Raw genomic sequence first — 26643 nt, 5'->3', positions numbered from 1 at the left:
GTCCTGGGGCAGGAGACCCCCGGGGCCCGGCGGGGCGAGGCCGGGCGGGCGCGGGCAGCTGGGCCCGGTTCCCCCGCGGCCGGCCCCCGCCCGGCGCGCCCGCCCCGGCCCGCGGCGCCCCGCCCCGGCCCCGCCTCCCGTCCCCGGGGCGCAACAGGTGCCTTCCCGGAGCAGGAAGCCCGGCCGCCCGCTCCGCGCCCCGGCCCCTCCGCCGCCCGGCCCCGCCGCGCCCGCGCCCGCGCCCCGCGCGCCCCGCGCCCCGCGCCCGCCGCCGCCGCCGCCGCCGCCCAGGAGCCCGCCCGGCCTGCCCGCGTGCGGCATGGACGCCCTCGAGCCGCAGCCGGACCCCGACGGCGGGGACGGCCCAGGCCGCGAGCCGGGGGGCAGCTCCCAGGACGAGCTGGACTTCTCCATCCTCTTCGACTATGACTATGACTATTTGCTCCAAGGTCGGTGGGGGGCCGCCCCCGGCCCGCGCCCCCACCCCCCTCCCCAGCCGCGCTGGGACGGGGCCTGGGGAGTGGACACGGGGCCGCTCTTGGCTCCAGCTGTCACGTTTCCCCCGGGAGGGGGGGGAGAGAGGGTGTCTAGAAGTGTGTGGGGGGTCGCCTCTCCCAGGGGGGAGGGTGGGCAGGAGGCAGGGGCGAGGCCCCCTCTTGCCCTGGAGGGGTCGGTGGCCAGTTGCTGTGACTCCTCCTAGAGCAGCACTGGTCACCTCGAAGCTGTGGGGGGCCTAGAGGGGGACAGGTGTGTGGGGGGCAGAGGGTGAGAGCTGAGGAACTATCTGGTGGGGGAGGGGCGTGTGGGGCTGGGGCTGGGGGGCCGGGCCGGCTGGGGGGCTTCAGCTGACAGCAGGGTGCGGTGTGGGCAGCTCTTCCTCTCCGGCTCTGCCGGCTGCCTGGCCCAGGGCCCCCGCCCGGGCCATGTGAGCTTGACCCAGAACCCTCTGGGTCCCGGTGCTGGGGTGGGGCGGGGAGGGTCCCGGGCCAGCTGGCCGGGGCTGTGGGGGGGCTGTGGGGAGGCGCGGGTGCTCTCGAATGGCAGGAAGGGGTGCTGGGGATTTCCCGGGCTGAGCCCAGGCCCATCTCTCACCCGGGTGTTTATCAGGAGCCGCTGTCAGAGGGAGAAGGGGGCACCCTCCCCCTCACACCCCAACCTCACTGTATTTTTGCTGGTTAGCAGGTTGTCTTGGAAAAAAAAACAAAACCCCAACCACCAGGCTTCCTGATTCTGGCGGCCCTGCCCTGCCCGCTGGAGCCCGGGGCCAGCCAGCATGCAAGGAGCGTGCGAGGGAGTCAAGCGACTTCCGAAACCCCGGGCAGATCCGCTCAGGGAGGGAGGGAGGGCAGGGGGTGGGGTGGGGGGGAAGGGCCGCCTTGGGTGCAGCCTCCTGGGATGTCGTCCCCCCACCCCCGCCCCCGCCCCTACACACCTGGGGGCTCGCACCTTCCCCCACGCGGCCCTTGAACTTTCACTTTCCTTCCATCCCGGCCTGGCCTCACCTTCAGGGCCCCCTCCCTGGGGTTCCCCAGCACGGGGCTCCTCAACCTCCAGGATCGGCCGAGCTGGAAATGATTAGCCGGGAAGAGGCCGGCTCCGGTTGCATCTGGATCCCATCCCCGGCTTTGAAAGGCACAATTAGGAATCTGCGAATCAGCCTCCCAGGACCCTCCCCTTTCTGCTGCCGAAGATCAAAGTCATGTTCGCAAGGAACTAATACTTGCACCCTCCCAGAGTCACAGTCAGGGGGGGTTTATTATTTCTCTCTCTCTCTCTCTCTCTCTCTCTCTCTCTCTCTCTCTCTCTCTCTGAGGGGTGCGGGGGAGATTTCCTGGGAAATAGTTTCCAAGCCAAATCAGAGGGGAGGTGCTTTGTATAATTTTTCTTGGCCAGTGGTACCTGGTGGACGCCAGATGGGCGTCTAAATGACCACAGGGAAACCCTGCAATCTTTTTTTTTTTAACGCCCCTCTCTCTTTTGCAAAAATTAATAGTAGTTTGTGAGACTGCATCGGACGTCCAGAAAAGCCATAAAGATGAGCCTGAGAGTCAGGGGTCCCCGTCACCCCTCGGAGGGTGCTGAGGGTGCTCTTCCCAGCTGATCCCCACCCATGTTTGCGAGCAGATGCCGCCTTGGGTGTCCTCTGGTGACCGTGGCAGTTTGGCGGCTGGTGGGCGAGGCTGAGCGGGAGAGACGTCCCGTCCCATCGGGGCCCTTCTGGGTATCTTTCTCCCCGGGGGATGGAGCGATGGTGTTTTTTTTTGGGGGGGGGCAGTTTCTCCCTGCATCAGACCCGGCATTGGGCCTGTACAGGCTGTGGGTGTGGCTTCACTGGGGGTTGTCGCCTGGGTGTACATACCTGTGGCTTCAGCCAGTGACTCCTGGGGAAGGGGCCCGCGGTGCTGTCCAATGGGAGGAGCATAGGTGTTCCCCCCGATTCTGGCCTGGGCACTCGGCCGCTCTCTGACGTCCTGGCTTAGGCCGAGACGGGCCTCGTGAACCCCGAGAGGCTCGTGCGGGAGGTTCCAGATGTGGGCCTGGCGCTGGCCTCCCCAGATGTGAGCACGGGCACCCGGGTCTGCTCCCCCCTGCTCCGCCCCCACTCGCTGCTGGCCTTTGTCCCTGGGAAGGTCAGCGCGGGTCCCACCCCCCTTTCCCAGGGAACCCCGAGAGGCAGAGCAGCTGCGAGGGCAGCTCCCCCATGTCTGCATATGAGTCCGGGGTGCGGGACCCTCGCTGCTCCCTGGAGAGACCCCGCAGCAGGTTATAAAGGGTCCAGTACCAGCATAAGGTGGGGTGCCCCGGATCTGCCTGCTGGCGTGGCCCCCAGCCTCCCGGCCGGCTTGCTCTAGGCAAGGGATGCAGATCATGGCCTCCGCATGGGGTTCACCCTCTTAGCCCTGCAGATGGGTCCCCAGTCTGAGGCTGGCGCTTTCCACATCCCTGGTCTTGGCCCTCGGGGACGAGGCGAGTTCGGTGGGGGGGCTGCCGTGGACTCACTCATCCAGCTCGGCGCTCAGACCCAGTGGGGCTGGATAGGGGGGGGCCCACCCCAGGGGTGCGTCCCTACTGGGGACCCAGCTGCACCAGCGGCTCCCAGGGGTGCACCGTGGGGTCGGCACACTCACCCACGCAGGCTCGTCTAGGAGTTGTCTCCAGAGGGTGGGGTGGGGGGTGTTGTCTCATGAGAAGGGGGTGCCCCTCCGGCTGTTTTCTTGAGGGTTTCTATTAGCAGTGGGGGCAGGAGTTACTCCCCGAGTCCCCTCGGCCTCCCCGGGAAGGTGGGAATTTCTCCTTGGACCTCCGGACAGGCTGACTCTCGGCAGCTCCGCAGGGAGCGAGCTCCTCCGAGCGGGACGAGGCGTGTTGCCGTGTGCAGTGCACAGTGTCGCCGGCCTGCTTGGTGACACTCGGGGTTCCTTTCGGCGGGACTCAGGAGGGCTGTGTCTGCAGTGAACTTTCTGGCGTGTTGTCAGGGCTGGGGGGTTATTTCTGTGCTCAGAAGCAATGTAGGGATAGCGGGGAAGAGAAGCTCATTGATTTGTAAGTCTGGGTTGGGGTTCCCGGGAAGCCATGCAGCCCGGGGGCCTTGTGGTTCCGTGGCCTCCTGTGCCGTGGCCTGTTGTGCCAGGGCTTCTGCTCCGTGGCCTGCTATGTTGTGACCTGCTGTTCTGTGGCCTGCTATATAGTGGCCTGCTATGTCATGGCCTGCTGTTCTGTGGCCTGCTATGTTGTGACCTGCTGTTCCGTGGCCTGCTATGTCATGACCTGCTGTTTTGTGGCCTGCTATGCCGTGGCCTGCTGTTCTGTGGCCTGCTACGCCGTGGCCTGCTGTTCCGTGGCCTGCTCTGTTGTGACCTGTTGTTCTGTGGCCTGCTGTATAGTGGCCTGCTGTTCCGTGGCCTGCTAGGTTGTGACCTGTTGTTCTGTGGCCTGCTGTTCTGTGACCTGTTAGGTTGTGACCTACTGTTCCGTGGCCTGCTATGCCGTGGCCTGCTAGGTTGTGACCTGTTGTTCTGTGACCCTCTGTTCTGTGGCCTGCTTTTCCGTGGCCTGCTAGGTTGTGACCTGTTGTTCTGTAGCCTGCTGTTCCGTGGCCTGCTATATAGTGGCCTGCTGTTCCGTGGCCTGCTAGGTTGTGACGTGTTGTTCTGTGGCTGCTTTGTCGTGTCCTGCTGTTCTGTGGCCTGCTTTTCCGTGGCCTGCTAGGTTGTGACCTGTTGTTCTGTGGCCTGCTGTGCTGCGGCCTGCTGTGCCGTGGCTTATTCTGTATTTCTTGTGGAACTTGGCCCACTCACACTTTCTATTTCTTCTGGAGTCAGTTTTGGTCAATTACGTCTCCCCCTACACTTCCCCCCATCCCATCCCTCTCGCCAGCTTTGGTTGCAGTGAGTGGGGATTGTACACCTGTGTGTGTGTGTGGGTGCTGCACACACGCTCACACGTGCTCAGCCTTCAGCTCTGCTCCTCTCACGCACTTCTCGTGCTTGTGAGGTAGGCGAGCACGTCCTTCGCCGTGGGGGTCCCACAGGGCCAGGCTGCGCTCGGCGTGTGTGCACGGTGCAGGGGCCCCAGCTCACGGTCTCGCGCTTGGAAGCTTGTGCTTGGCCAAGGAGCAACCCCGGGTGCTGATCAATGGGAGCTTTTTGTTTGTTTGTTGTTTGTTTGTTTGTCTGGGCCGCACTCTGCAGTGCTCGGGGATGACTCCTGGCCCTGTGCGCAGGGACTCCTGTGTGGAACGGGACAGGCCTGTGGCAGCGTGCCTGAATTTCCACCCCGGGACTATCTCCCTGCTCACACATGATGCATTTTATTCATGTATTTATTCATTATTTTGCTTTTTGGGTCACACCCGGCCATACTCCGGGCTTCCTCCTGGCTCTGCGCTCAGGATTCACTCCTGGCGGTGCTCGGGGGGACCCTATGGGATGCCGGGGATTGAACCCGCGTTGCCGTGTGCAAGGCCAACGCCCTCCCCGCTGTGCTATCGCTCCGGCCCCACACATGATGCGTCCGAAAGACCTTCTCCGCCCACGCCGCCTCAGCGCGCAGGGTAGACTCGCTGTGTCCCTGGGGCTCCGGCGCGGCAGAGCGAGCCCGGGCAGTGACTCACGGCGCTCGGGACAAGGCCTGGGAACGATCCCATCCGAGACGGGGCGGAAATCGCTTTCTCGGGCTTGCCGGCTTTATTTCTCCCGTCTGGGAGTCCTCTGGGAGAGGTGGGTGTGTCCCGGGGTGCCCTGAGCCAGGGCATAAGGAGAGGCGGCCCACCTCCCACCTAAGCAAACAGCTGGCAGAGTCTGAAACTGGGGGGGTCCTTCAATTTGGGGGTGACGGCCCATTGAAGGCTGGTGGAAGCCGGAGCTCCTCTCTGCCCATGGGCAGGAGGGCGTGTGAATGCACCGTGTGTGCGCCCTCCCACGTGTCCCCGCAGAGGTGTCCCCTGCCACCCTCGTCACCACTGAAGCCATTTCCCGGGCCGAGTGTCGGACCTGCTGGGACCCATCCCCCAGGTGCCCGCGTCCTCCTCAGGAACACCTGCTCCCCGCCCACCCTTCTTTCAGCAAACCCTCCGCGAAGGCCGGCTTGGTGCCAGCTCCTGGGGGGCACAGCGGCATGTTCGCTGCGGGCTCCCCCAGGCCCACGTGGGCACGGAAGCCTGGTAAACAAGCGGGACGCGCGGAGCAGGGATAGAGCGCAAGGAAGCTTTTTTTTTTTTTTGGTGCCTACTAAAAATAGCATTGCGCCCTGAGCAGGCAGCGGTTTCACATGTGACATTCAGCGCCACGCTGTGTGTGCCGACTTGGGGACGGGCCTTAATGAGCTTAGTACAAACAGAGTCTCGAGGCTCCCGGGGCAGCCGGAGCGGGGGCAGGCGGCCCTTTGGGGGCGGCGAGGGGCCTGGGGACAGCAGCGCGGCCCGCATGGAGCCGCCTTTTTGTCTCGTGCTTGTCTTCCCGGCGCCCGAGGTCTGCAGGTCTGGCCGGCGACGTTCTCTGACGGCCGGAGACAGGACGAGGCCTGGAGCACGTGCCACGCATGCAGGAGGCCTGGGGCCCGTCTCTGGCACCCCCAGGCATGACCCCTGAGCACCATGTCCCCTGCCCCCCAGCGGGGTGGGGCCCCCAAGCCCAAACAGACAACAGACAGACAGACAGACCCACCCGAGCTCGAGAGCAGGGCGGTTTGGGCTCCACGGTTGGGAGGCTCCACCTCTGCCCGGGGTCGGGGTGGGTGTGTCCAGCACAGTCGGCGTGGGTGGCCACTCCTGGGAGCTCGCTAGCTCCAGCCTCCCACGGAAGGCAGACTCCAGGCTCAGGAGCTTGGCCAGGAGCCATGCAGGGTGGGCCCTGAACCCCAGCACTTGGGGAGGCCCCCCGCCCCCACCCCCTCGCCCCCAGGTGTCCGGCACGACTTCTCACAGCCGGGAGAGCAGGAAAGCTCTCCAGAGACGATTGCCGACTCCAGCTTTCCCGGGTCCCTAGAAGGTGGGGGGGATGCAGGGGGGGAAATGGGAAGTCACCCCATTTCTTTGATCCTTGTGCGATCACTGTTCACCTTCACTGCCAACGCCTGGGGTTGGCCTTGTGAAAGTTGCCCCAAGAGGAACGGGGAAGGCCAAGGGAGACGCAGGCCTTCCAGCACCCCAGAGTCACCCTTGCCACCCGGGGTCCCTGCTCCCCCTCACTGGGAGCCACGGAGGTGGCACGTCAGCCACCCCGTCAGAGCTAGAAAATCCTGGCTTGAAGTTCTGACCTGGTTGTCTGCTGACCTGTGTGACCTTGGCCCGCTAAGAGCCTGCAGCGTGGCCAGAGGCAGGCAGGCAGCCCAGCGGGTCTCCAAGTACACGGTGGCACTTACGTAGGTGGGCGGGGCCCGTGGCTCTGATGCTCCCCGCAGGGCGCTGGAAGGGCAGGGCTGGCCTGGTGGGCTGGCGGGGTCCCGCAGTGGCACCACCGGTGGGAATGTGTGTCCTAGGTGGGCTGGGATGGCGGTGTTGGTGTCAGTGTTGGCGGTGCTCTTAGCGTCGGGGCTGGTGTTGGTCGTGCTGTTGCTGTTGTTGGTGTCGATGGTTAGTGTTGGTGACGGTGTTGGTGTTGTAGTTAGGGTGGTGGCGGTGTTGTTACTGCTGGTGGTGGTGACGGTGTTATTAGTGTTGATGGCTGGGGTGGTGATGTGTTGATGTTGGTAGTGATGGTGTTCTTGGTGTTGGTGGTATTACTGCTGGTGATGGCGTTGTGGTAGTGTTGTTAGTGCTGGTGGTGACAGGGACCGAGGCCAGAGGACTTCCCCCCTCCTGGCAGATTCCCTGAGCCCTGCCCCGATTTCTTTCCATCAAATCCCAACACTAGAGTATTTTATTAATAGATTGGCCTGTAGTGCTCAAAGATAAAAACTCAGAGAATCAAAGACAAGCATGATGGTGATGACGGTGTTGGTGGCGGTGTTGTTGGTGACAGTGCTGTTGGTGTTGTTGGTGATGGTGTTGTTGGTGATGGTGTTGTTAGTGCTGGTGGTTATGGTGCTGGTGCTGATGGTGGTGCTGGTGTTGTTGGTGACAGTGTTGTTGGTGCTGGTGCTAATGGTGTTGGTGATGGTGTTGTTAGTGCTGGTGGTTCTGGTGTTATTGGTGATTGTGTTGTTAGTACTTGTGATGGTGTTGTTGGTGATGGTGTTGTTAGTGCTGGTGGTTATGGTTTTGGTGCTGGTGATGGTGTTGGTGACAGTGCTGGTGCTGTTGGTGATGGTGTTGTTGGTGCCAGTGTTGGTGTTGGTGGTGCTGGTGCCAGTGTTGGTGTTGGTGGTGCTGGTGTTGTTGGTGACAGTGTTGGTACTGGTAGTGATGGTGTTGTTGGTGCTGGTGGTGCTGGTGTTGTTGGTGATGGTGTTGGTACCGGTAGTGATGGTGTTGTTGGTGCTGGTAGTGATGGTGTTGTTGGTGCCAGTGTTGGTGTTGGTGGTGTTGGTGCTGGTGTTGGTGCCAGTGTTGGTGTTGGTGGTGATGGTGTTGGTGACAGTGTTGGTACTGGTAGTGATGGTGTTGTTGGTGCTGGTGGTGCTGGTGTTGTTGATGACAGTGTTGGTACCCGTAGTGATGGTGTTGTTGGTGCTGGTGGTGCTGGCGTTGTTGGTGACGGTGTTGTTAGTGCTGGTGGTGTTGATGTTAGTGTTGGTGGCAGTGTTGACTGTGGTACTTTTGGCGTTGGTGGTGATGTTGGTTTTGGTGCTGTTGGTGTTGGTGGCCTCCCAGGCCTCTCCCAGCTCCCGTTTTCAGCCACCTTGGCTCTTTGGAGCAGCATCTTGCCCCCAGTCTCTGGGGAACTTGGGGTGGTGTGAGCAGGACAGCAAGAGTCTCCGCTGCTCCTGGGCTGCGTGGTGCCACCGTGTCCCTCACACGCGCGCTGTGCATTCAGAGTTGACGTTACAGACCCACCTTTGGCCCTGCCTCAGCCCAGCACTGAGTGGCTCCTTGGTGTCCAGCCTGTGACAGCTGCGGTCGGGGACGGGGGTCCTTCCCTGGCCCCTGGGACCCCTGTGTCAGGGCCGGGAGGCAGCAGCCACGGAGGAGGGCTCAGTGTGAGGCGCCTTGTGGTTTCTCCCCACAAAGGGACTTCCTCCTCTTCCCCTGCACCCCCTCTCCCTCCTCCCCCCCCAGCCGCCCTCCCTCCCCCACCAGCACCGGAAATAGCCACAGGCAGAGTTTTGGCCCAACTCAGCTTTCCTGGCTGGTGGCTGCAGGTGGGAGGTTCCTGTCCCCAAACTGAGTCAGGGGCCAGCTGAGTCCTCCCAGGGAGAGCGACTGCTAAGCCCCGGTGTCACCCTAGGGCGGGAGGAAGGCACCGGGCTTTCTCCGGAACCTTCTCCCAAACGGGGAAAGAAGAGCCTGTGGCATCATTCACTCCACTGCCCAGCTCCAAGGGCCAGGGACCGAGGCCAGAGGGCTTCCTCTCTCCCGCGAATCCCCTGAGCCCCACCCCAATTTCTTCCCATTGAACCCCAACACTAGAGTATTTCATTACTAGATTGGCCCACAGCACTCGAAGATTAGGACCCAGAGAATCAAAAACTAGCACGAGACCTAAAATGATTGCAGGCTCACTTCATTTCCAAGGTCTGGAGTTAACATTTCTTGTCCTTTTCCGGGGGGGAGGGATGTTCGAGGGGGAGGGTGGGGGACGCCCAGTGGTGCCCAGGTCTGATTCCCGGCTCCTGCTCTGGAATCACTGCTGCCGGTGCTTGGGGACGCTGTGTGGTGCCAGGCATCAAACCTGGGTCCGCCACGTCCAAGGCAAGTGCCCTCTCCCTGTGCTGCCTCTCGGCTCCTCTTATCTTCCCACGGTCGATTGCCTGAAACAGGAGCAATACCAGACGCTCGCCTGCTCGAGGGACCCGGCTTTCCCTGTCCCTTCAGGGCCGCCCCGTCTGCCTTCCGTGCTGTTGGCCTGCCCGAGACTACGGCCCCTTCCCCGGGTATCTGCATGGCTGGGTGCATGGCTGGCTTCTCTCAGCCGCACCCTGAGGAGCTTCTCCTGGCTCCCTGGTTTCCCACCGGCCAGCATTCGTGCCAGAAGCCCGCTGTCAGCCGGGACCCGTCGCTGCTTTTCCCTCTGCCAAAGTAGCCTGTCAGAGGGGGTGTCGGGAGGGCGCAAGGCAGCACCGCGGAGCGTCCTTCCTCTGCCTCCTGGAACTGGCCTCTGGGGCCTTCAGCTGCCTCAGATCTGGGGGAAGGAGGGTCTTCTCCACGGGGCCTTTTCAGAGAACTCAGGTGGCTTTTCTTTTTCTTTCTTTTTCTTTCTTTCTTTCTTTCTTTCTTTCTTTCTCTCTTTCTTTCTTTCTTTCTTTCTTTCTTTCTTTCTTTCTTTCTTTCTTTCTTTCTTTCTTTCTTTCTTTCTTTCTTTCTTTTTTTTGCTTTTTGGGTTACACCCAGCGATGCACAGGGGTCACTCCTGGCTCTGCACTCAGGAATCACCCCTGGCGGTGCTCAGGGGACCCTATGGGATGCTGGGAATCGAACCTGGGTCGGCCTCATGCAAGGCAAACGCCCTACTCACTGTGCTATGGCTCCAACACCTCTTTTTTTTTTTTTTTTGCTTCTTGGGTCACACCCGGCAATGCACAGGGGTTATTCCTGGCTCATGCACTCAGGAATTACTCCTGGTAGTGCTCGTGGGAAGGGGGTACCCTATGGGATGCTGGGAATAGAACCCGAACTCGAACCCAGGTTGGCCGCGTGTGCTAGGCAAACGCCCTCCCCGCTGTGCTATTGCTCCAGCCCCTCAGGTGGCTTTTCAGTGAATCTCCGAAAGGCAGCTTGGCAGAATGTTAAGTTAGCAGCTTCCTGGAGGGAAGAAAGGGGCTGGTGCTTCAGAGCCCGGGCTTAGAACGGTCCTGAGCAGAACATGGCGGAGCATGTCTGCAAAGGCAGAGAGAAGGAGAGTGTTCAGCCCCAGAGCGCCCCCTTACTCTGGGGACGACAGCCAGGGGCAGTTTCTCTGCACGATGCCCTGGCAGCGGGTGCAGGCCTGAAGCCCACAGCCCGTGACATCACCTCCTCTGCCAGGGAGGACGGAGCAATGCCGTTAATGACCTGGGCTGGCAGGGCCCCCTGATCAAGAGTGCTGGGCCCCAGGAACGAGGTCCCGCAGGGCCGGCCCCAGGGGAAAGTATTAATGAAGAGGAACCTGCCAGCCAGTGTGGAATTTGTTTTAAATCTCTGCCCAGGCTGAGAGGGACGTGGCCCGCGGTCCGTGAGGGGAAGTTTCCACTTGGAGTTTGAGTGAAATGAAAGAAAGGTGGAGATCCGCTGTGGTAGGCAGGGCCAGGCAGGGCGTTGGGCATTGGCGTCAGGACGAGGAGTGGTCAGGGCTGAGTTGGTTTGAGCACCGTTTCTTCTGCGGCCACACTCAGCCGTGTGCAGGGCTTACTCTGGGCTCTGTGCACAGGGGTCACTCCTGGTGGGCTCAGGGACCACATGGGAGACTGCGGAGGGCATCTGGTCAACCACAGGCAAAGCAAACGTCCTACCCACTGAAATATTATTTTGGCCCACTGAGCAGGGATGTTGTTGTGGTGGTGGTTGTTGTGGTTGTGTTTGGGCCACACCCAGCAATGCTCAGGTGGTACTCCTGGCTCTGCACTCAGGAGTTACTCCTGGGAGTCCTCTGGGGACCGTATGGGATGCTGGAGGTAGAACCCAGGTTGGCCCTGTGCAAGGCAGACACTCTCCCCGCTGTACGATCGCTGCAGCCACGGAGTGGGGTTTCTTAGCATGCTGACACTGTTTACGTGCTGCAGTTTAAGCAGAACCTAAGTGACACTTAGCTCCAGCTCCAGCTGTTAAATATGATAAATGCACCAGCGCCTGGATGTGTTAAACCTACTCCACTTGTGACCCCCTTTTGCCTGATAGATTTTTCCTTGACCCTGAGTCTAGGAAGGAGGTGAGCATGTCAAGCATCTACTGATAACTAATCCTGAATGTGTTTTAGAACAAAAATTTCACGACCACCACATCCAGTTACATGCCCCCGCCCCTACACCCCAGTGGATGAGAAGCTTGTGGCTAGAGGATAAGAGAGGAGGCTGTCTGCTGGCCTTGGTCCTGGGTGGACCCTGACCGGGGCCTTCTGTCTGCTTCTGAGGGAGCCTCATCTGGCCTTTTCTGAGTCTTCTGAGCAGATGGCCCCTTGTGCTTTCCTTGAGGAAGCCGAGGAAGGACTGTCTCGCGCTCTTCTGGGCTTTGAGTGATACAGAGATGCCGCCCAGGCGCCTGTTAAATTGTGTCCGTCTGTCCAAGTCGGGAAGTGTCTGTCTGTCCGTCCTTCTGTCTCCACTGGGAAGTGAGTCCCTGCTTGAAGGATTGGGGGCAGGTCTGTGCTTTGCTGAGCGACAGTCTCCCCTTCGGTCTCATGGAGATGGGGCTTGTGTAAACTGCAGCGAGGGGCGTGGTTGAGAGGAATAATCCCCAAGGTCTCAGCACTTTGGGAGTTCATGAGCGCCGCTAGTCAGAGCCTCAGGACGGACCCACCCGGCAAGGGTGACTCTCTCTATCCTAGGCCAGGGTCGGCGATGAGCCTCACAGCTGTCTGCTCCCATTCCCCACGATGACCTCGGAGCCTGCAGTTGGGGTCTCTAGGCATACTTAGTGGGGCTTATGTGCATGGCTCCGCATGCCCCAGCAGCCAATCAGGGAGCGGCTTTTCAGCCAGCTTCCCCAGCAGCCAATCAGAAAGTGGTTTTGCAGACCGCTTCCCGGGCACCCAATCAGGAAGAAGCTCTGCAGATGTCCTGGGCCCGGGTCCTCCTCGTGGGTGGGAGGGGGGCCCACGGCCAGCTGCCCCCGAGCAGCTCCGAGGGTCCTGGCTGTCCTGTGTTGCATCCTGGCTGTCCTGTGTTGGGAGGACAGACAAGGTCAGCGAAGGGCCAAACTGCTCTCCAGGGGGCTCCAAGTTGCAGGCCTGGAGGGAAAACCGCTCCCAAGCTTCTTTCTGTTGCTTCCAGCCTGGACTTCACGTGCATTTTCTCACCTTTCATGCCCAGGGCCTGTGCGTGTCATTCCTCAGAGAAGGGTGTGCCAGCCTGATTCCTGGTCATTATTAACACACGATTCACCGTTGGGAACCCGATGCCCGCCTTGTGCGCGCGCGCTGAGGGAGCGGGATGGGGGGGTGGGGGCTCTTTGCAAAGTGCGCGGGTTGCATTTCTGAGCCCACAGCGGGTCTTCTGCAGCTTTTCAGGGAAGCGCGTGGCCCTGGGTGAAAATCCCGTCCACCTGCCCTCCTGCAGCCCGCGTGCACGGAGCTGGCGGGGTCCACTGCTCCCCGCGCGCCCCCGCACCAGGGCGCGCCGCTGGGGCATCCTCCGCGGTGCCATGGCGACAGACTGTGATGTCTCAGCCGCACCTCGGCTGGCCAGCCCTTGGCACCTCTCCTCCACGTCCTGCTAAACGCTCTGCCGGCCCTGGCCGCGGGGCAGCCGCCCTGGCGGGATCCCGGGCTGGGTTTCTGTTTCACTCATTCTCTGCTGCTTCCTGAGAGCTCCGCCGCCTGGAGCCCCAGACGGACAGCGCAGGGGCCGCTCTGCGGCGCCTTTTCTCCCGCGCTCTTGGCTGGGCAGCTTGGCACCGGCTGGCCACTGCAGGCTCAGCCGCATGTCCCTGGGGGTGTAACAAAGGAGTCCCTGGCACAGTGCCCGTCCCCACCGCCCCGCCACGTGGCCCGAGTAGGCCTCGAAAAGTCATCATTGCCTTCATCCCAGCACAAAGGGATGGTGGCCGAACATTCTAGAAGAATGTGCCCTAGTTGTCAGGAGGACGGCCCCATCCCCCCACCCCAGCCGCTGCGCACTTCCCAGAGTGTGGGGTCAGGCCTTTCTGGGCTGGAGGAGATGGTGCACCCATGCTGGGGGCCCCCACTCTGGTTTCTGCCGGTCCCCCCCCCAGGCACTCCCACAGTGGGGGCCAGTCACAGAGCTGGGGCTTCTGCACCCAGGGAGGTCTGAGTCGGGGTCTCCTGCAGATGCTTCTCGGACGGGGTGGGCTTGTGGAGGGCAGCAGTTACTGAGAAGGACTAGCGATCTCCCCCCAATTCCTGGGGTCTGGCTCTTGGGAATACACCTGACCTGGGGTTCGTGGCAGGGAAAGGTGAACGTGAGGCCAGCGGCTGGTGTTTCTGAATCATTTCAGTGGCCTGACTCACGGTGGGTGTGCTGGGCTTGTGGGGGTGTCTGCTGGGGGTCACCCCTGAGGCTCACAGGCTATGGCTCTCAGCTGGGGGTCTGGCTGGGGTGAGTCTGCCCTGCAGGACACACTGGGCAGATGAGTTTAGAGAGGTGCGTGTGTGTGTGTGTGTGTGTGTGTGTGTGTGTGTGTGTGTATGATTATTTTTGGGCCACACCTCGCAGTGCTCAGGATCTATTTCTAGTTCCCGTGCTCGAGGGCTGCTCTTAGCAGTGCTCAGGACACATCCATGGCCCCTGGGATGGGACTCGGGCTTCCTGTGAGCAAAGCATGTGTCTCATCCCTTTTGTCCTGTCTCCCCGGCCCTGCGTGGGGTGGTTCCTGACCCCTGCCTGCCAGCAGAAAGCTCACTAGCCCAGCAAGGAGGGAGAAGAATCCAGAATCCAGGGAGCAGAGACTTCCTAGTGAGACTTGGGGTCCCGGAATCACTGAGAAAAAGCTGCCTTCTTGGCAGAGGACTCAGGGAGGGCGGAGAGCGGAGGCGGCCCAAGAAATGTCCCGATGGACCAGAGTTACACGCTAGAAGAAATAAGGGCAGGGGATGGAAGGGAGTTTTGGACCCGGGAACAGCATGGGCAAAGGCAGTGGGCGCAGAGTATCCAGAGTAGCCACCTGTGGCCCCTCATCTCTGCCCACACCTCTGAGTGCTCAAGTGGGTTAGGGGCCTCTCGGCTCCGGGGGTGGACTTTAGGTGACCGTGAGGAGCAGCTGGCAGAGTGGCCTTCTCCTTGTCTTTCTGATCGCGGTCTCTGGAGACATCTCCCGGAGGTGCTGCCCTGTCTGTTTTTGGCTCTTGCACCACACCTGGCAGTGCTCAGGGCTGACTCCTGACTCTGTGCTCAGGGATCATTCCTGGCAATGCTCAGGGGACCGTATGCCGGGGACTGAACCTGGGTCGGCTGCGTGCAAGGCCAGCACCTTGTCCACTGCCCAGCTGTGTCCGAGTTGAATGCTTTTCTTTCTTTCCCTCCTTTCCCTCCTCCGCCTCTAGCCTTACAAAAAGGCTGCAGACCCCAGGTGGGCTTCAGCGCTGCACGCGGATGGTGGCGGGGTCCTTCTCCATGTGGCGACAGTCTTCGAACAGCTGCTCTTAAAAATCTGGGCTTGTTGCGGCTTCGCCCAGGGCCTCAAGGGAGCTGAGCGTACAGACTCCAGCCCTGAGCTTTGGTCCCCAGTCTCACTTAATTTTAGTAACTTGCGTTTTTCTTGTGGTTCGCCCTCATCTCCCTGATCTGCCCTTGCTCTCGTGCTGCGTCCCTCTTAAGTGAGCTGGTACCGATTCTCCACTGGTGGGGTGTAACGTCTCCTCACAAAGTCGTTGGTGAGTGGATGGAAGTAAATATTTATAAGTAAAGGAGAGAAGAGGTGGTTGCAGAGATCCCGGGGAGGAAAAGCAAAGTTTCTGGAAAAGCAGAGGGAGAGGGGGGGGCGGTTCCGAGATGAAAAGGCCTTGGCGGAGGCGCTGTGGGCACTGTGGTGGCAGGCGGGAGCTGTGTGCATGGCGCAGGTGTTGACGATGAAACGTGAAGAACCCACTGCTTAAAGAGATGTGATGATGAGCCCTTGATCTGGGGAAATCACAGCCAACCCCCACCCAGGAGCCTTAGAGAGGAATGATATAAATGACCTTCATGTTGGGGGCCAGAGAGAATAGCGGGGAGGGCGTTTGCCTTGCACGTGGCAGACCCAGGTTCGATTCCCAGCATCCCATGCCCCCCCACCCCGGCCCGAGCACCGCCAAGGAGTCATTCTTGAGTGCAGAGCCAGGAGTAAGCCCTGAGCATCGCTGGGTGTGCCTCCCCCTCCCCCCCAAAAAAAAAACCCAACCAAAAAAACCACCAAGCAATTCACCTTTGTGTTTCCTGCTTGTTATTTAACTTTCAAAATCTAGGGGAGCGCCAAGAAATCTTGCCACTCGGCGGAGTGAGAGGCAGTTGCTTTTTGTTTGAACCATGTCTCTGTGTTCAGGCCTCCCGGGGGGTGTGAGTGGCGTGTGCAGAGCCAGTCCTGTGACTGTCCACAGCAACCCAGGGTGCGTTTCTGATAAGACATGACTCAGGCTTTCTGATAAGGCCAGAATTTGTGCCACGAGACTCTTGTTTTATTGGTTGGGACAGCAGAGGGTTGTTGATGTCAGACATGGTTTGACACTGACCTTTTCTTGGATTAGAACCCCTGCTGTTTGCTACCTGTGAAGCTCTGTGTGTGTGTCTGTGTGTGTCTCTGTGTGTGTCTGTGTGCGCGCGCGTGTGTGTGTGTGTTTGCATGCATGCAAATACAAGTTGATAGTGAGCTGTAGCTTCCTGAGAATCTAGCCCTCAGCAGATCTAGCTAGAAAATGCAGAGGGTTTCCGGGCCAGAAGCAAGTGAGGAGGCTGTTGTGATAAGATCAGGCCAGAGTCGTGCAGGACTTTTCCAAGGTCCCCTAGCTCTCTAGCGGCAGAGAAGAACATCAGTTTCCTGCGTCCGGAACCAGGTGGCTTTCCTGCATATCCCTCTGATCAGCCCCCTGCCTAGAAAATAAAGATTTCCCTTGGGGAATTATACTGTCTTTCCTCCCTGTAACACAGATCAGTCGGCTTTCTGCCGTGTCACTGCTCCCTAAATCTTAGGACCTCTCTCTGGAGAAAACCACTCTCACCTGCGATTTCCAGAGAGAGCCCATGCATACTGCAGTGGTGTGTGTGTGTGTGTGTGTGTGTGTGTGTGTGTGTGCAAGGGAGCACACACATCCCACAGCAACAAGTATGCGCATGCATGAGCATTGTGTGTGTACCCGTGCAAGCACACAGGCACCCCACAGCACTGTGGGTATACTCGTGTGAGCACACAGGCATTCTGTGCACCAATTACATGCATGTGTGTGATCACAACCCCCTGAGGCATTGTATTTGCAACCCTGCCTCCCGCTGTGTCTGGTGTGCACGTGTGTGAGCTCAAGTGCATCCTCCTGGATTGTGTGTGCACAGTCCCTGTGTGCGTGTGTCCCCCGTGCATGCTGCTGCACTGTGTGTGCACATGTACGCCCTCTCTAGTCCTGCATGGGCCAAGTTTCTTCCGGCCCTTCCCTTTCACTTTTCTGCCTCTGGGTACTGTATCCTCTGGGGTGAACTTGCTAGAATGTAACATGTCCGCAGCTGATGGGCCCCCTGTTTCTGCAGGATGCGGCAGGGCAGCCAACTCCCATTGGCTTCTTTGGGTGCATATGAAGTTTCATCCATGGATGCATTTCTAAAAGCGATGTCCTCTGTCTCTGGGGTCATGACATTCGGCGTTTGAGGTGCTCCTACCCCCTCGCCATCTCTCGGGGTTCTCTTTAGCTCTTTGCACCCGTGAGTAGTTTCAACGGCACAGAGTTTTCTCCAACGCACTTCGTTCATGAATTCGCCAGCCTCGAGGAGATCTCGTGGGGAGCGGGGGGGGGTGCCTTGTGGCCGGCACTGTGGAGGTCCCGGGATGAGAGTGCGGGGAGACAGGAAGTGTAGCCCGGCCGCTGGTGTGGCAGGAGCCGGGAAGGCGACAGTGGGAGGACTCGGGGGCCCTGCTGGGAGCACTGGAGCTGAGGTGTGCTGGAGAAGGCGGCACGGGGAGGGGCAGCCTTAGTTCTGTAGAGGAGAGCTGTGCGGTCGGCGTATGTGAATGCGTGTGAGGCTCTGTGTGTGTGTGTGTGTGTGTGAGAGTGTATGAATGTGACTGTGTTGTGTATGAGTATGTGGTGTTTAAAAAAGTGTGAGTATGTGTGTGTGTGTGATTGTGTTAGTGTGTGAAGGTATGATGTGTTTGAATATGAGTGTACATGTATAATGTACGTGTAACTGTGTGTGATTGTGTGATTGCATGTGTGAGTGTGTGGGGGTGAGTGTATGATCGTGTATGTATGTGTATGTAGATGTGAGTGCGTGTGTGACTGTATGTGTGAATGTGTGTGAGTGTATGATGTGTGTGTGTGTGTGTGTGCACTGGCAGCCGTGGAGGCAGCAGGAAGCGTGGGAGCAAAGCCAGTCACTCCCCAGTTTCTCGCGGGTTCCATGTGCTTGGCGGCCGTGGCTTGGCTCACCGCCGCCCCTAGATGGTCAGACAGTTCAGCCGTGGTGACCACACAGCGTCCGTCACCAGAACCAGCGTGATTGCTGTAAGAGTAGCCCTTAGACGCCAAGGACGTGAGCAGGTGTTTCAACAAGACTTTATTCACAAACACAACCTGTGGGCCGGAGTAGGTGTTTCAATAAGACTTTATTCACAAACACAACCTGCGGGCCGGATTTGGCCCGGGACTAGTTTGCCTGCCCTGCACTGGGGGCCAGGACTTCCCTGCAGAGAAGTGCCGACGGGAGGGCTGCAGGGAGCCGCAGGGGGCCGTGCGGGCGAGTTTTTGGTGGGGCTGGCGTCGTCGCACGGGCGTTGGGGCAGCCACGCGGACGCACTGGGGAGTTGCCGGGAAAGCTCGGGCCGCTGCTGAGGGCTCAGGCCGAGAGGGAGAGGTGACCCCGCGGGCAGGGGAGAGGCTGGGCTCGCAGGGAGGAGTCTTGTGCATGGGGGCCACTCGCCAGCCCAGCCTCGGGAGTGCCGAGCGGTCAGACACGGCGGGTGACGGGCAGGAAACCAGGCCTGTGAGGGGAAGAGCGAGGGCCGGACCGAGGCAAAGCGGCGATAGGGTGTCTGTCCCTGGGCAATCGACACCCAGCCTTGGTTCCTTTCTAGAAGGTTCCAGGTCCGGCTGCCGCCCGCTCCCTCCCTGCGTTTGAAGTCTGTGGATTCTGTTCTGCTCTGGCACTGCCTTAGGGAGCCCCGGTGGTGTGCGTGTGCGTGCGTGCGTGTGCGTGTGTGCATGTGTGTGTGTGCGTGTGTGTGCGTGTGTGTGTGTGTGTGACTCTGCTCCTGCCCATTCTGTGTCTTCAGGGACCCTCCGTCCTGGGGCCCCAGTGTCCGCCGGGACATGGGGTCGAGGCTTAGATGAGATACAGGGTCCAGGTCCTCGCTCTCGGGGGTACTTCTGGGTGTGTGTCCTGCAGGCCCCCCTCCCCGGGGCCTTGGTGCAGTAGGTGTCGCCCGGCCGAGCCCACACCTTCTAGGCGGCCCGGGACACAGACGTCTGGTAGCCCCACAGGCCGCGCGGACCCCCAGGCGCCGAGTGGTCGGCCTGGAGGAGCCCCCCGCGCCCCGCTCTTGGCACCGCAGCCCCTCCAAGGAAGGAGGGACAGTTTCCGCCTAGGGGGTCTGGCAACAGCGGGGATGTAGGTAGGCACCCCCACCCCCCACCCCCAGCGCTGACTGTTCTGTTCGAGAGGCTTAAAAAGACCCCCCCTCCCCCCTTCTCTTTCCAGAAGAGCCGAGCGCACGTAAGGTCGGCAGCCCGTCCGCCGGACTCGCGTACCCGGATGCCGCTCCGGACTATGACCCCCAGCTCCTGGGGGAGCCCCGATTCGGAGAGCCGGCTAGGGTGGGGGCCCAGAACTTTCTGAGCGCAGTGAAGCCATCAGGGACTCTGAGCGTGAGCCCGCGGATTGAGATCACTCCGTCCCACGAACTGAATCAGGCGGGAGGGTCCCTCGGCGGGAGAGATGCCACCGCCGCCGCCGCCGGCCTGCCGGGGGGGCCGCAGCCCCCCTGCGGCTTCACGCTGCCCGTGCCCGGCCTGGAGGGCTACCGCGACCCGCCTTGCTTGAGCCCCGCGAGCAGCGCGTCCTCTGCCAGCTTCATTTCCGACTCCTTCTCCCCCTGTACCTCGCCCTGCGTCTCGCCCAACAACGGCGGCGGCGGCTGCGGGCCCGAGGACCTGTGTCCCCAGTTTCAAAACATCCCTGCTCATTATTCCCCCAGAACCTCGCCCATAATGTCGCCTCGGACCAGCCTAGCCGAGGACAGCTGCCTGGGCCACCCCTCGCCCGCGCCCCGCCCGGCCTCGCGCTCCTCGTCGCCCGGAGCCAAGCGGAGGCACTCGTGTGCCGGGGCGGCGGCCGCCGCGCTGCTGCCCGGAGCCTCGCCCCAGCGTTCCCGCAGCCCCTCGCCGCAGCCCCCGGACGAAGGCCCCTCGGCCGGCTTCCCGCCCGCCGCGGCCGGCTCCAGCGTGATCATGGACGCGCTCAGCAGCCTGGCGGCCGACTCCTGCGGCATCCCGTCCAAGATGTGGAAGACCAGCGCGGAGCGGGGGCCCGGCTCGGCCGCCCCGGCCAAGGCCGGCCTGGCCCACCACCTCTACCCGGCCGTGGAGTTCCTGGGCCCCAGCGAGCCGGAGGAGGAGCGGAGGAACTCGGCGCCCGAGTCCATCCTGCTGGTGACGCCCACGTGGCCCAAGCAGCTGGTGCCGCCCCCGTTCTCCATCTGCAGGTGAGTGATGACCGGCGAGGGGGCGGGGCACGGCGAGGGGGCAGGGGGCGGGGCAGCGCCTGTGCTGGGAGGGCGGCCGCCGAGTGGCCCGTGGACGGCAGTCCCCGGATGCCGTGGCCGCTCGGAGGGCCCCGGGAGGAGTGACCAGTCCACCCTGATTGTCATGCACCTGCTCCGCACTGTGATGGGCCCAGGAGGGGGTCGGGGACAGCAGTGGACAGGGGCCGAGGGTCAGCCTGGAACTGACATCTCGTGACCCCGAGCCAACCTGGTTGGCAGTGCCCAGTCACTTCCTGTCGGGTCTGGACGGACACTGGCCTGGCCAGTAGGGGACCCCAGCTACAGGGAAGCTGCAGGGGAAAGCTGGGGTGGGCGTGGGGGTCTCCCCGGGCGGGGGTCCCAGTGCTGCCACTGGCCGCGGATACAGCTGTCTCAGGGACTCATACAGCTCCGTCCTGAGCCCGAGGCGGCCGGCCCTGAGGTTCTGGGTGGGGTGGGGCGCTTAGTGTCCAAGGAGCCAGTGCACCAGCGACCAGAGACTGACCAGAACATCCCACGAGGGGGAGTGGAGGGGCTTTGTCTGCAAACAAAGCAAGCGAAGACCCTGAGAACGAGTCGAGGGACCGAATCGAGGGACCGTCGGGACAGTCTCACAGCATGGCTTCTCCGGGCACGCCTGGACATCAGCGGGGGACTGGAACTCAGAGGCAGAGTCTTGCACCGACTCTGAGGTTTAATTGTTAGCATCGATGTCACTCGTCAAAGGCTTCGTCCAGAACCAAACTGAACAGCAGTCTATCAACGCACGGAGTCTTGTGAAACTTCCGGAGATACCGAGTGGTAAAGTGATTAAAAAAAAAAATATCAGCCTCGTTCTGCAGACTTTTGAACGCCCCTCCTGGGGGGCAAGAATGAAGCTAGAGGATTTGCCGCAGGCGAAAGTTCAGTGGCATCTGGCACTTCAGGGAGGCCACAGTGAGAGTCCGGGCACCCCGAGACCTCAGGGCGAGGGCCTCCGGGGGCCGCTGGGAGGAGCTGAAGTGTGCTGGCACATGAGGGCGGGAGTCACATCGGACGGTAACTTCTAGAAAGTGGCCTCCGACCTTTTCACAACAGCTGTGGAGGCAGCCGTGACCGAGCTGATCCAACAGTGGTTCCCAACTCCCCGCCCGCCCGGTGGGGGTGGGGGGTGGCCCACTGACCTGGTGGCTATGGTCATGCTGGGGTGTGAAGGGGGCTGCCCCCCAGCCCCGCTGTGACGGATGAGGCGTTGGCCCCGTGAGCCCCCTGCAGCTCACACCGCTTGGTATTGTGGCTCTGTCCCCCTCCTGGTCATCACTGGTGGCCAACCGTGATCCCCAAACACCACGGGAGACGCAGGAAAGGCCTCCCCACTGTGACTGGGCGTGGGTAGAACTGAGCTGTCGGATTTAGGGTACTACTGTGTCAGAGGCATGAACTGGGCGTGACTGCGCGCATGGACCCAAGGACCGATGCTCTCCGAGGCATCCCGGGGGCCTTGGAGTGTTCCCCCCCTGCCCTGTGACTAAGCGGGGGCTGCTGTGCTGTATCTTCTCGCAGCTGATGACAGGGAAACCGGGTGTGGGCAGTGCCCGGCGCTTTCCTGCGAGGGGCCCTTGCCTCGAGCCCTTTCTGGGAAGCTGGCAAGCGCCCGGCCCTGTGGCCGAGTGGCGCCTAACGGAGGCGTCTTCCTGGGTCTGGTTCAGAGAAGTTGCTCTGACCCGAGGCACCCCAGCGGAGGACCTGGGGAGCACTGGACGAGGAGCGTCGGCTGCCTTTTCCGCGTGGTCTCAGGAAACCGGCGTTATGTGCTCGGATGCCCCAAGCAGTGGTGCAGGCCGGCGGTGCTTGACTCACGTGCCCCCCACGTGGGCTACGAGGATTCCCCCTCCCCCCACCTGGAGGTCACAGGTGAAGATCCAGTCGGGGGGGGGGGACCTTGGCATGAGATGAAGATGCACGAGAAGCCCCCAGCCGGCTCTTCCGCTGACTCATCCCGACTGCCTGCGCCCCCGCCAGGCTCTGTGTGGGGCCTCTCGGAGACTGAAAATGAAACTGAGGCAGCCTCGGCGCCTGGCCACTTCCTACCTGCGGAGAGGAGCGTTGTGGGTGTCGGGGCCGGCGGGATGGAGGAGCTGGTGCTCCGAGCGGCCATCGGAGACTCTCAGCTCTCGGGACTCCTGGTTCCCCGAGGGGAGGGTCGAGGCGAGGAGGGCCCTCGAACCCCTGCCTGGCCTCCTCCACCGTCCTTCGCTCCCCACTGGGGTGTCTGATGGGTGGCTCCCGCGTCCTCTCCTGCCCCCGCTCGGACCCGAGCAGGAAGAAACCTTCCTCTCCCCTAAGTTAACTCCCCCTTGATGAGATACGAGCTCTGTGCTCTGTGGTGTGGTCACAGGGCGCCGGGCCGCACAGTGGCACTTCCTGTCTGATGCAGCGTGGCGTCTGCGCGGCCCCCTCTCGCCCTGCTGTGCCAGGAAACGGAGCATCCCAGGGGCTCTGTCAGCGCCTGAAGGTTCTGGGGAAGGGCCCAAGGATGTGGTTCGGCTCAGACCTGCTGTGCCGGGGGTCCCTGGGCCCCCTCTGGCGTTGCGGGGTCCTCTTCTGGGCTGCATCTGGCCACGCTCGGGGGACCCTGTAGTGCTGGGACCCCCACAGGGGTCGGGCCTGTGCTGGGCGGGTGTCCTGGCTGCACTGCTGTCCCCCTCGAGGACTTTAAAAAAATCATTTTAAGATAAAGTTGGAAGGCGACAGTCTTCTGAATTCCCTCGTGCGCGGGTCTGCGGGAGGAGAGGGGCGGGGGGCCGGGCGGGCCCGAGACTGACTCTCTCTCCTTCCCCAGTGTCCCGCCGCTGGAGTGGCCCCTGGCACAGCAGTCGGGCTCCTACGAGCTACGGATCGAGGTGCAGCCCAAACCACACCACCGGGCCCACTACGAGACGGAAGGCAGCCGGGGGGCTGTGAAGGCGCCCACGGGGGGCCACCCTGTGGTCCAGGTAGGAGCTCGCTGGGCAGGCTGTGGTCAGAGAGAGCCCGGGGCACCCCTGGGGTTCCCTGTGGCTCTCTGGTGGGTGCTGGTCTGAGTCTCTCATTGGATGGAGGGGCCTGATGAGTGCTTGTCTGAGTCACTCTCTAGATATAGGGGCCTGTTGGGTGATGGTCTGAGTCTCTCATTGGATGGAGGGGCCTGATGGGTGCTTGTCTGAGTCACTCTCTAGACATAGGGGCCTGGTTGGGTGATGGTCTGAGTCTCTCGTTGGATGGAGGGGGCGGGTGGGCGCTGGTCTGAGTCACTTGCTGGACAGAGGGGCCTGGTGGGTGCTGGTCTGAGTCCTTATGGGATAGAGGGGGTGGGTGGGTGCTGGTCTGAGTCTCTCATTGGATGGAGGGGGCAGGTGGGCGCTGGTCTGAGTCACTTGCTGGACAGAGGGGCCTGGTGGGTGCTGGTCTGAGTCTCTCATTTGATAGAGGGAGTGGGTGGGTGCTGGTCTGAGTTGCTTGCTGGCTGGAGGGGCCTGGTGGGTGCTGGTCTGAGTCACTCTCTAGATATAGGGGCCTGGTTGGGTGCTGGTCTGAGTCTCTCATTGGATGGAGGGGGCAGGTGGGTGCTGGTCTGAGTCACTCGCTGGACAGAGGCGCCCGTGGACGCTGCATCAGTGCTGCTAGTTCAGCCGCCAGAGGAGAAAGTCTTCCTGGGCCGGTCAGGGTTGAGACCAGCCCCGTCCCCTTGGCCTCTGCTCCTCCCTCCCCCGAGAGAAAGTTCCCGAGTTCTGCAGAGGCCCGTGTGCGGACGGAAACTTTGCAAAGCCATCATTTGGGGTTTGAATTTCAGAGGAGAGTTCACAGGAAGCATAAATTCTTGCGTGGAAGGCAGAAAGTATGGGAAAGCACTGAGCGGCACATAATTATCTAAAATAACTATTATGAGCAACTGGCTGCTGGCTGCTCACTTTTTTTTTTCCTTTCAAAAGCATGACTCTGTCACTGCACGCTTATCCCCGGCTTAAGGATTCTGGGCTCTTTTAAAAAAAAAACAAACTTTGCTCATACTGTGAACATTTCCTTTTTTTTTTTTCATGATCATCTTTTATGTTTGTGGCTTTTGATTTAACTTCAGATAGTCACTGTCACTGTCATCCCGTTGCTCATCGATTTGTTGAGCGGGCACCAGTAACGTCTCTCATTGAGAGACTTACTGTTACTGTTTTTGGCATATCCAATACGCACGGGGAGCTTTGCCAGGCTCTGCCGCGCAGACGTGATACTCTCAGTAGCTTGCCGGGCTCTCTGAGAGGGGCGGAGGAATCGAACTCGGGTCGGCCGTGTGAAAGGCCCAACCGCTCTCTGTGCTCACCCAGCCTGAGGCTACCCTGGGACCCATGTGTTACCTCCACTTTTTTTTTCTTTTTGGGTCACACCCGGCCATGCTCAGGGGTTCCTCCTGGCTCTGCACTCAGGAATTACTCCTGGTGGTGCTCGGAGGACCCTATGAGATGCTGGGAATCGAACCCGGGTCGGCCGTTTGTAAGGCAAACGCCCTCCCTGCTGTGCTATCGCTCCAGCCCCCTCCTCCCCTTTTTGGCCTCTTCTCTGGCCGTCCTCGGAGGACGTGGCCGGGTGCTGGTCACTGACGGTTTCCAACAGAGTTGTGGGGAGAGAAAGTCTTTGGTCCTCACTGCTCAGGCTTGTCCAGTCTGGGGGCGCCTCCCCCGAGAGGGCCGTGTCCACCTGTGTCCATCCCAGGTGCTGGCCCCCTGCTCCCCACAAGAAACAAACCCCCCTCCTAAGTTGGGCGTGGCCTGGTGGGGGTCTGTGGACTCCAGCTTTGCCTGCAGCTGTGTGGCCGTGGCTGGGAGCGGCTCCTGGCGGGGCCGCGGGCTCGCTCGGCCCCTGCGAGGGGCAACCTCAGCTTCCCTTCCCCAGGGCCTGCCCCTGCGTGCGTGGTTTCCTGGCGCTGGCGTTGACTCATTTGGGAACTAGAAGCTGACTTTTTTTTTTTTATTTGGTTTATTTATTTAGTTATTTGGCCTTTTGAGTCACACCTGGCGATGCTCAGGGGGTTACTCCTGGCTCTGTGCTCAGGAATCACTCCTGGCGGTGCTCGGGGGACCCTATGGGATGCCGGGGATTGAACTCAGGTTGACCACGTGCAGACGCCCTCCCTGCTGGATTATCGTTCTGACCCCCTGACATTTTATTTTTTGAAAGCGAATTTGGGAGTGGTTGAGTTGTGTCCTCTTGTCTCAGGAGAAAAGGCTCAGAGAGGCCCAGGGCTGGCAGGAACAGGTGTCAGGGCCCGGGGCACTGTGTCCCCTTCTCTGCTTCTTCTTCTTCTTCTTTTTTAAATTAAAAAAATATTTAATTATTCACTTTTTGGGTCACACTTGGCGATGCTCAGGGGTCACTCCTGGCTCTACACTCAGGAATTACTCCTGGCGGTGCTCGGGGGACCCTATGGGATGCTGGGGATCGAACCCGGGTTGGCCGCGTGCAAGGCAAAGGCCCTCCCCGCTGTGCTATCGCTCCAGCCCCGTGCTGCCTCTTCTTTAGTGGACACCTGCCCAAGGGCGGGGGACGCTGGGCCTCAGCCCTTCCTCAGCACCCGCCATCCACTCCCAGGGCTGACAGGTGCCATCATCAGCCTTATCTGGTGGCAGTTGATACCGAGAGCAGCCTGACTGGTTTCCCCGTCTTGTCCGCACCCTGCACGCCTGCCCCACACAGGAAGCAGAGCCGCGTTTGCAGCATCCGTCAGCTCAGCTGGCTCTGCTGGTCCCAGCCCTGCGCCCACACCCGCCCCAGGGCCTTTGCACACTCCCTTCCCCCGCTCAGGCAGTGCCAGCCCTGACGGTCCTCTAAACGCACGTCTCAAGCCGGCAGTCACCTCCCCCCTCCTTCCTCTTTCTCACAGGCTCCCCGGCTTACTTGCCCGCTGCCCCGTTTTCTGAGAAACTCCTCAGCAACCCCTCAACATCTATCTCCTTCTGCAAACAAACAGTTCGTTTTTCTGGGGACCCACCCAGGGGGACCTGCCAGGAGTGCTCGTCCCCGTCAGACTCAGCCCTGTGGGCTTTTATTTTCCCCTCCTCCCCTTCTTCCCACTTCTCCCTCTCTCTGAGGCCCTACCCAGCTGCCCCGGCCCCTACCCAGCCGCCCAGGCCCCCGCGCCTGCTCTCCTGGCACCAGCTGGGCAGCGTGAGCCCGGGGCTGACGGTCAGTCAAAAGAGGACCAGGGCGCCCTTGGCCTGGGCCCCACGGTGAGCCGAGCCGGCCCCCCGCCCTGGGCCTTCCCGGTGCTGGGGGAGCGGAGGCAGGAAGTGCCCCCAGTGAAGAGGGGCCCAATTCCGTTCCCGGGCCCGGCCAGCTTCCTCTGCCCCTCACCCCTCTGCCCCCACCCCTCACCCCCCGCCCGGGACTTGGGCCCCCAGAGGCAAACAGAAGTCGTGACTCCATGCAGTGGGCACAAGTTAGTTTTAGAATGATGCAGAAGAAGAAAAACTCCCTTATTTTTCACTTTCCTTTTTTAATCAAGAAGTATGCCGTGGGTGTTCCCTTGCGGT

At 61.1% G+C, this 26643-nt stretch overlaps 1 protein-coding gene across 1 annotated transcript in view; it reads left to right on the top strand.

Annotated features, from left to right (window-relative positions):
• Window positions 1-319: 319 nt before the first annotated feature.
• The window catches only part of NFATC2 (nuclear factor of activated T cells 2), a 95962-nt gene continuing 69638 nt past the window's right edge, over window positions 320-26643 (top strand). Inside the window, exons 1-3 of the mRNA XM_055139260.1 lie at window positions 320-449; window positions 19063-20065; window positions 22926-23079. Coding sequence (XP_054995235.1) covers window positions 320-449; window positions 19063-20065; window positions 22926-23079 — 1287 coding nt within the window. The remainder of the gene's footprint in view (window positions 450-19062; window positions 20066-22925; window positions 23080-26643) is intronic.

Source organism: Sorex araneus, chromosome 5 (genome assembly GCF_027595985.1).
Source record: "Sorex araneus isolate mSorAra2 chromosome 5, mSorAra2.pri, whole genome shotgun sequence".
Taxonomy (NCBI): domain Eukaryota; kingdom Metazoa; phylum Chordata; class Mammalia; order Eulipotyphla; family Soricidae; genus Sorex; species Sorex araneus.
This window is presented reverse-complemented; position numbering and strand designations above follow the sequence as displayed.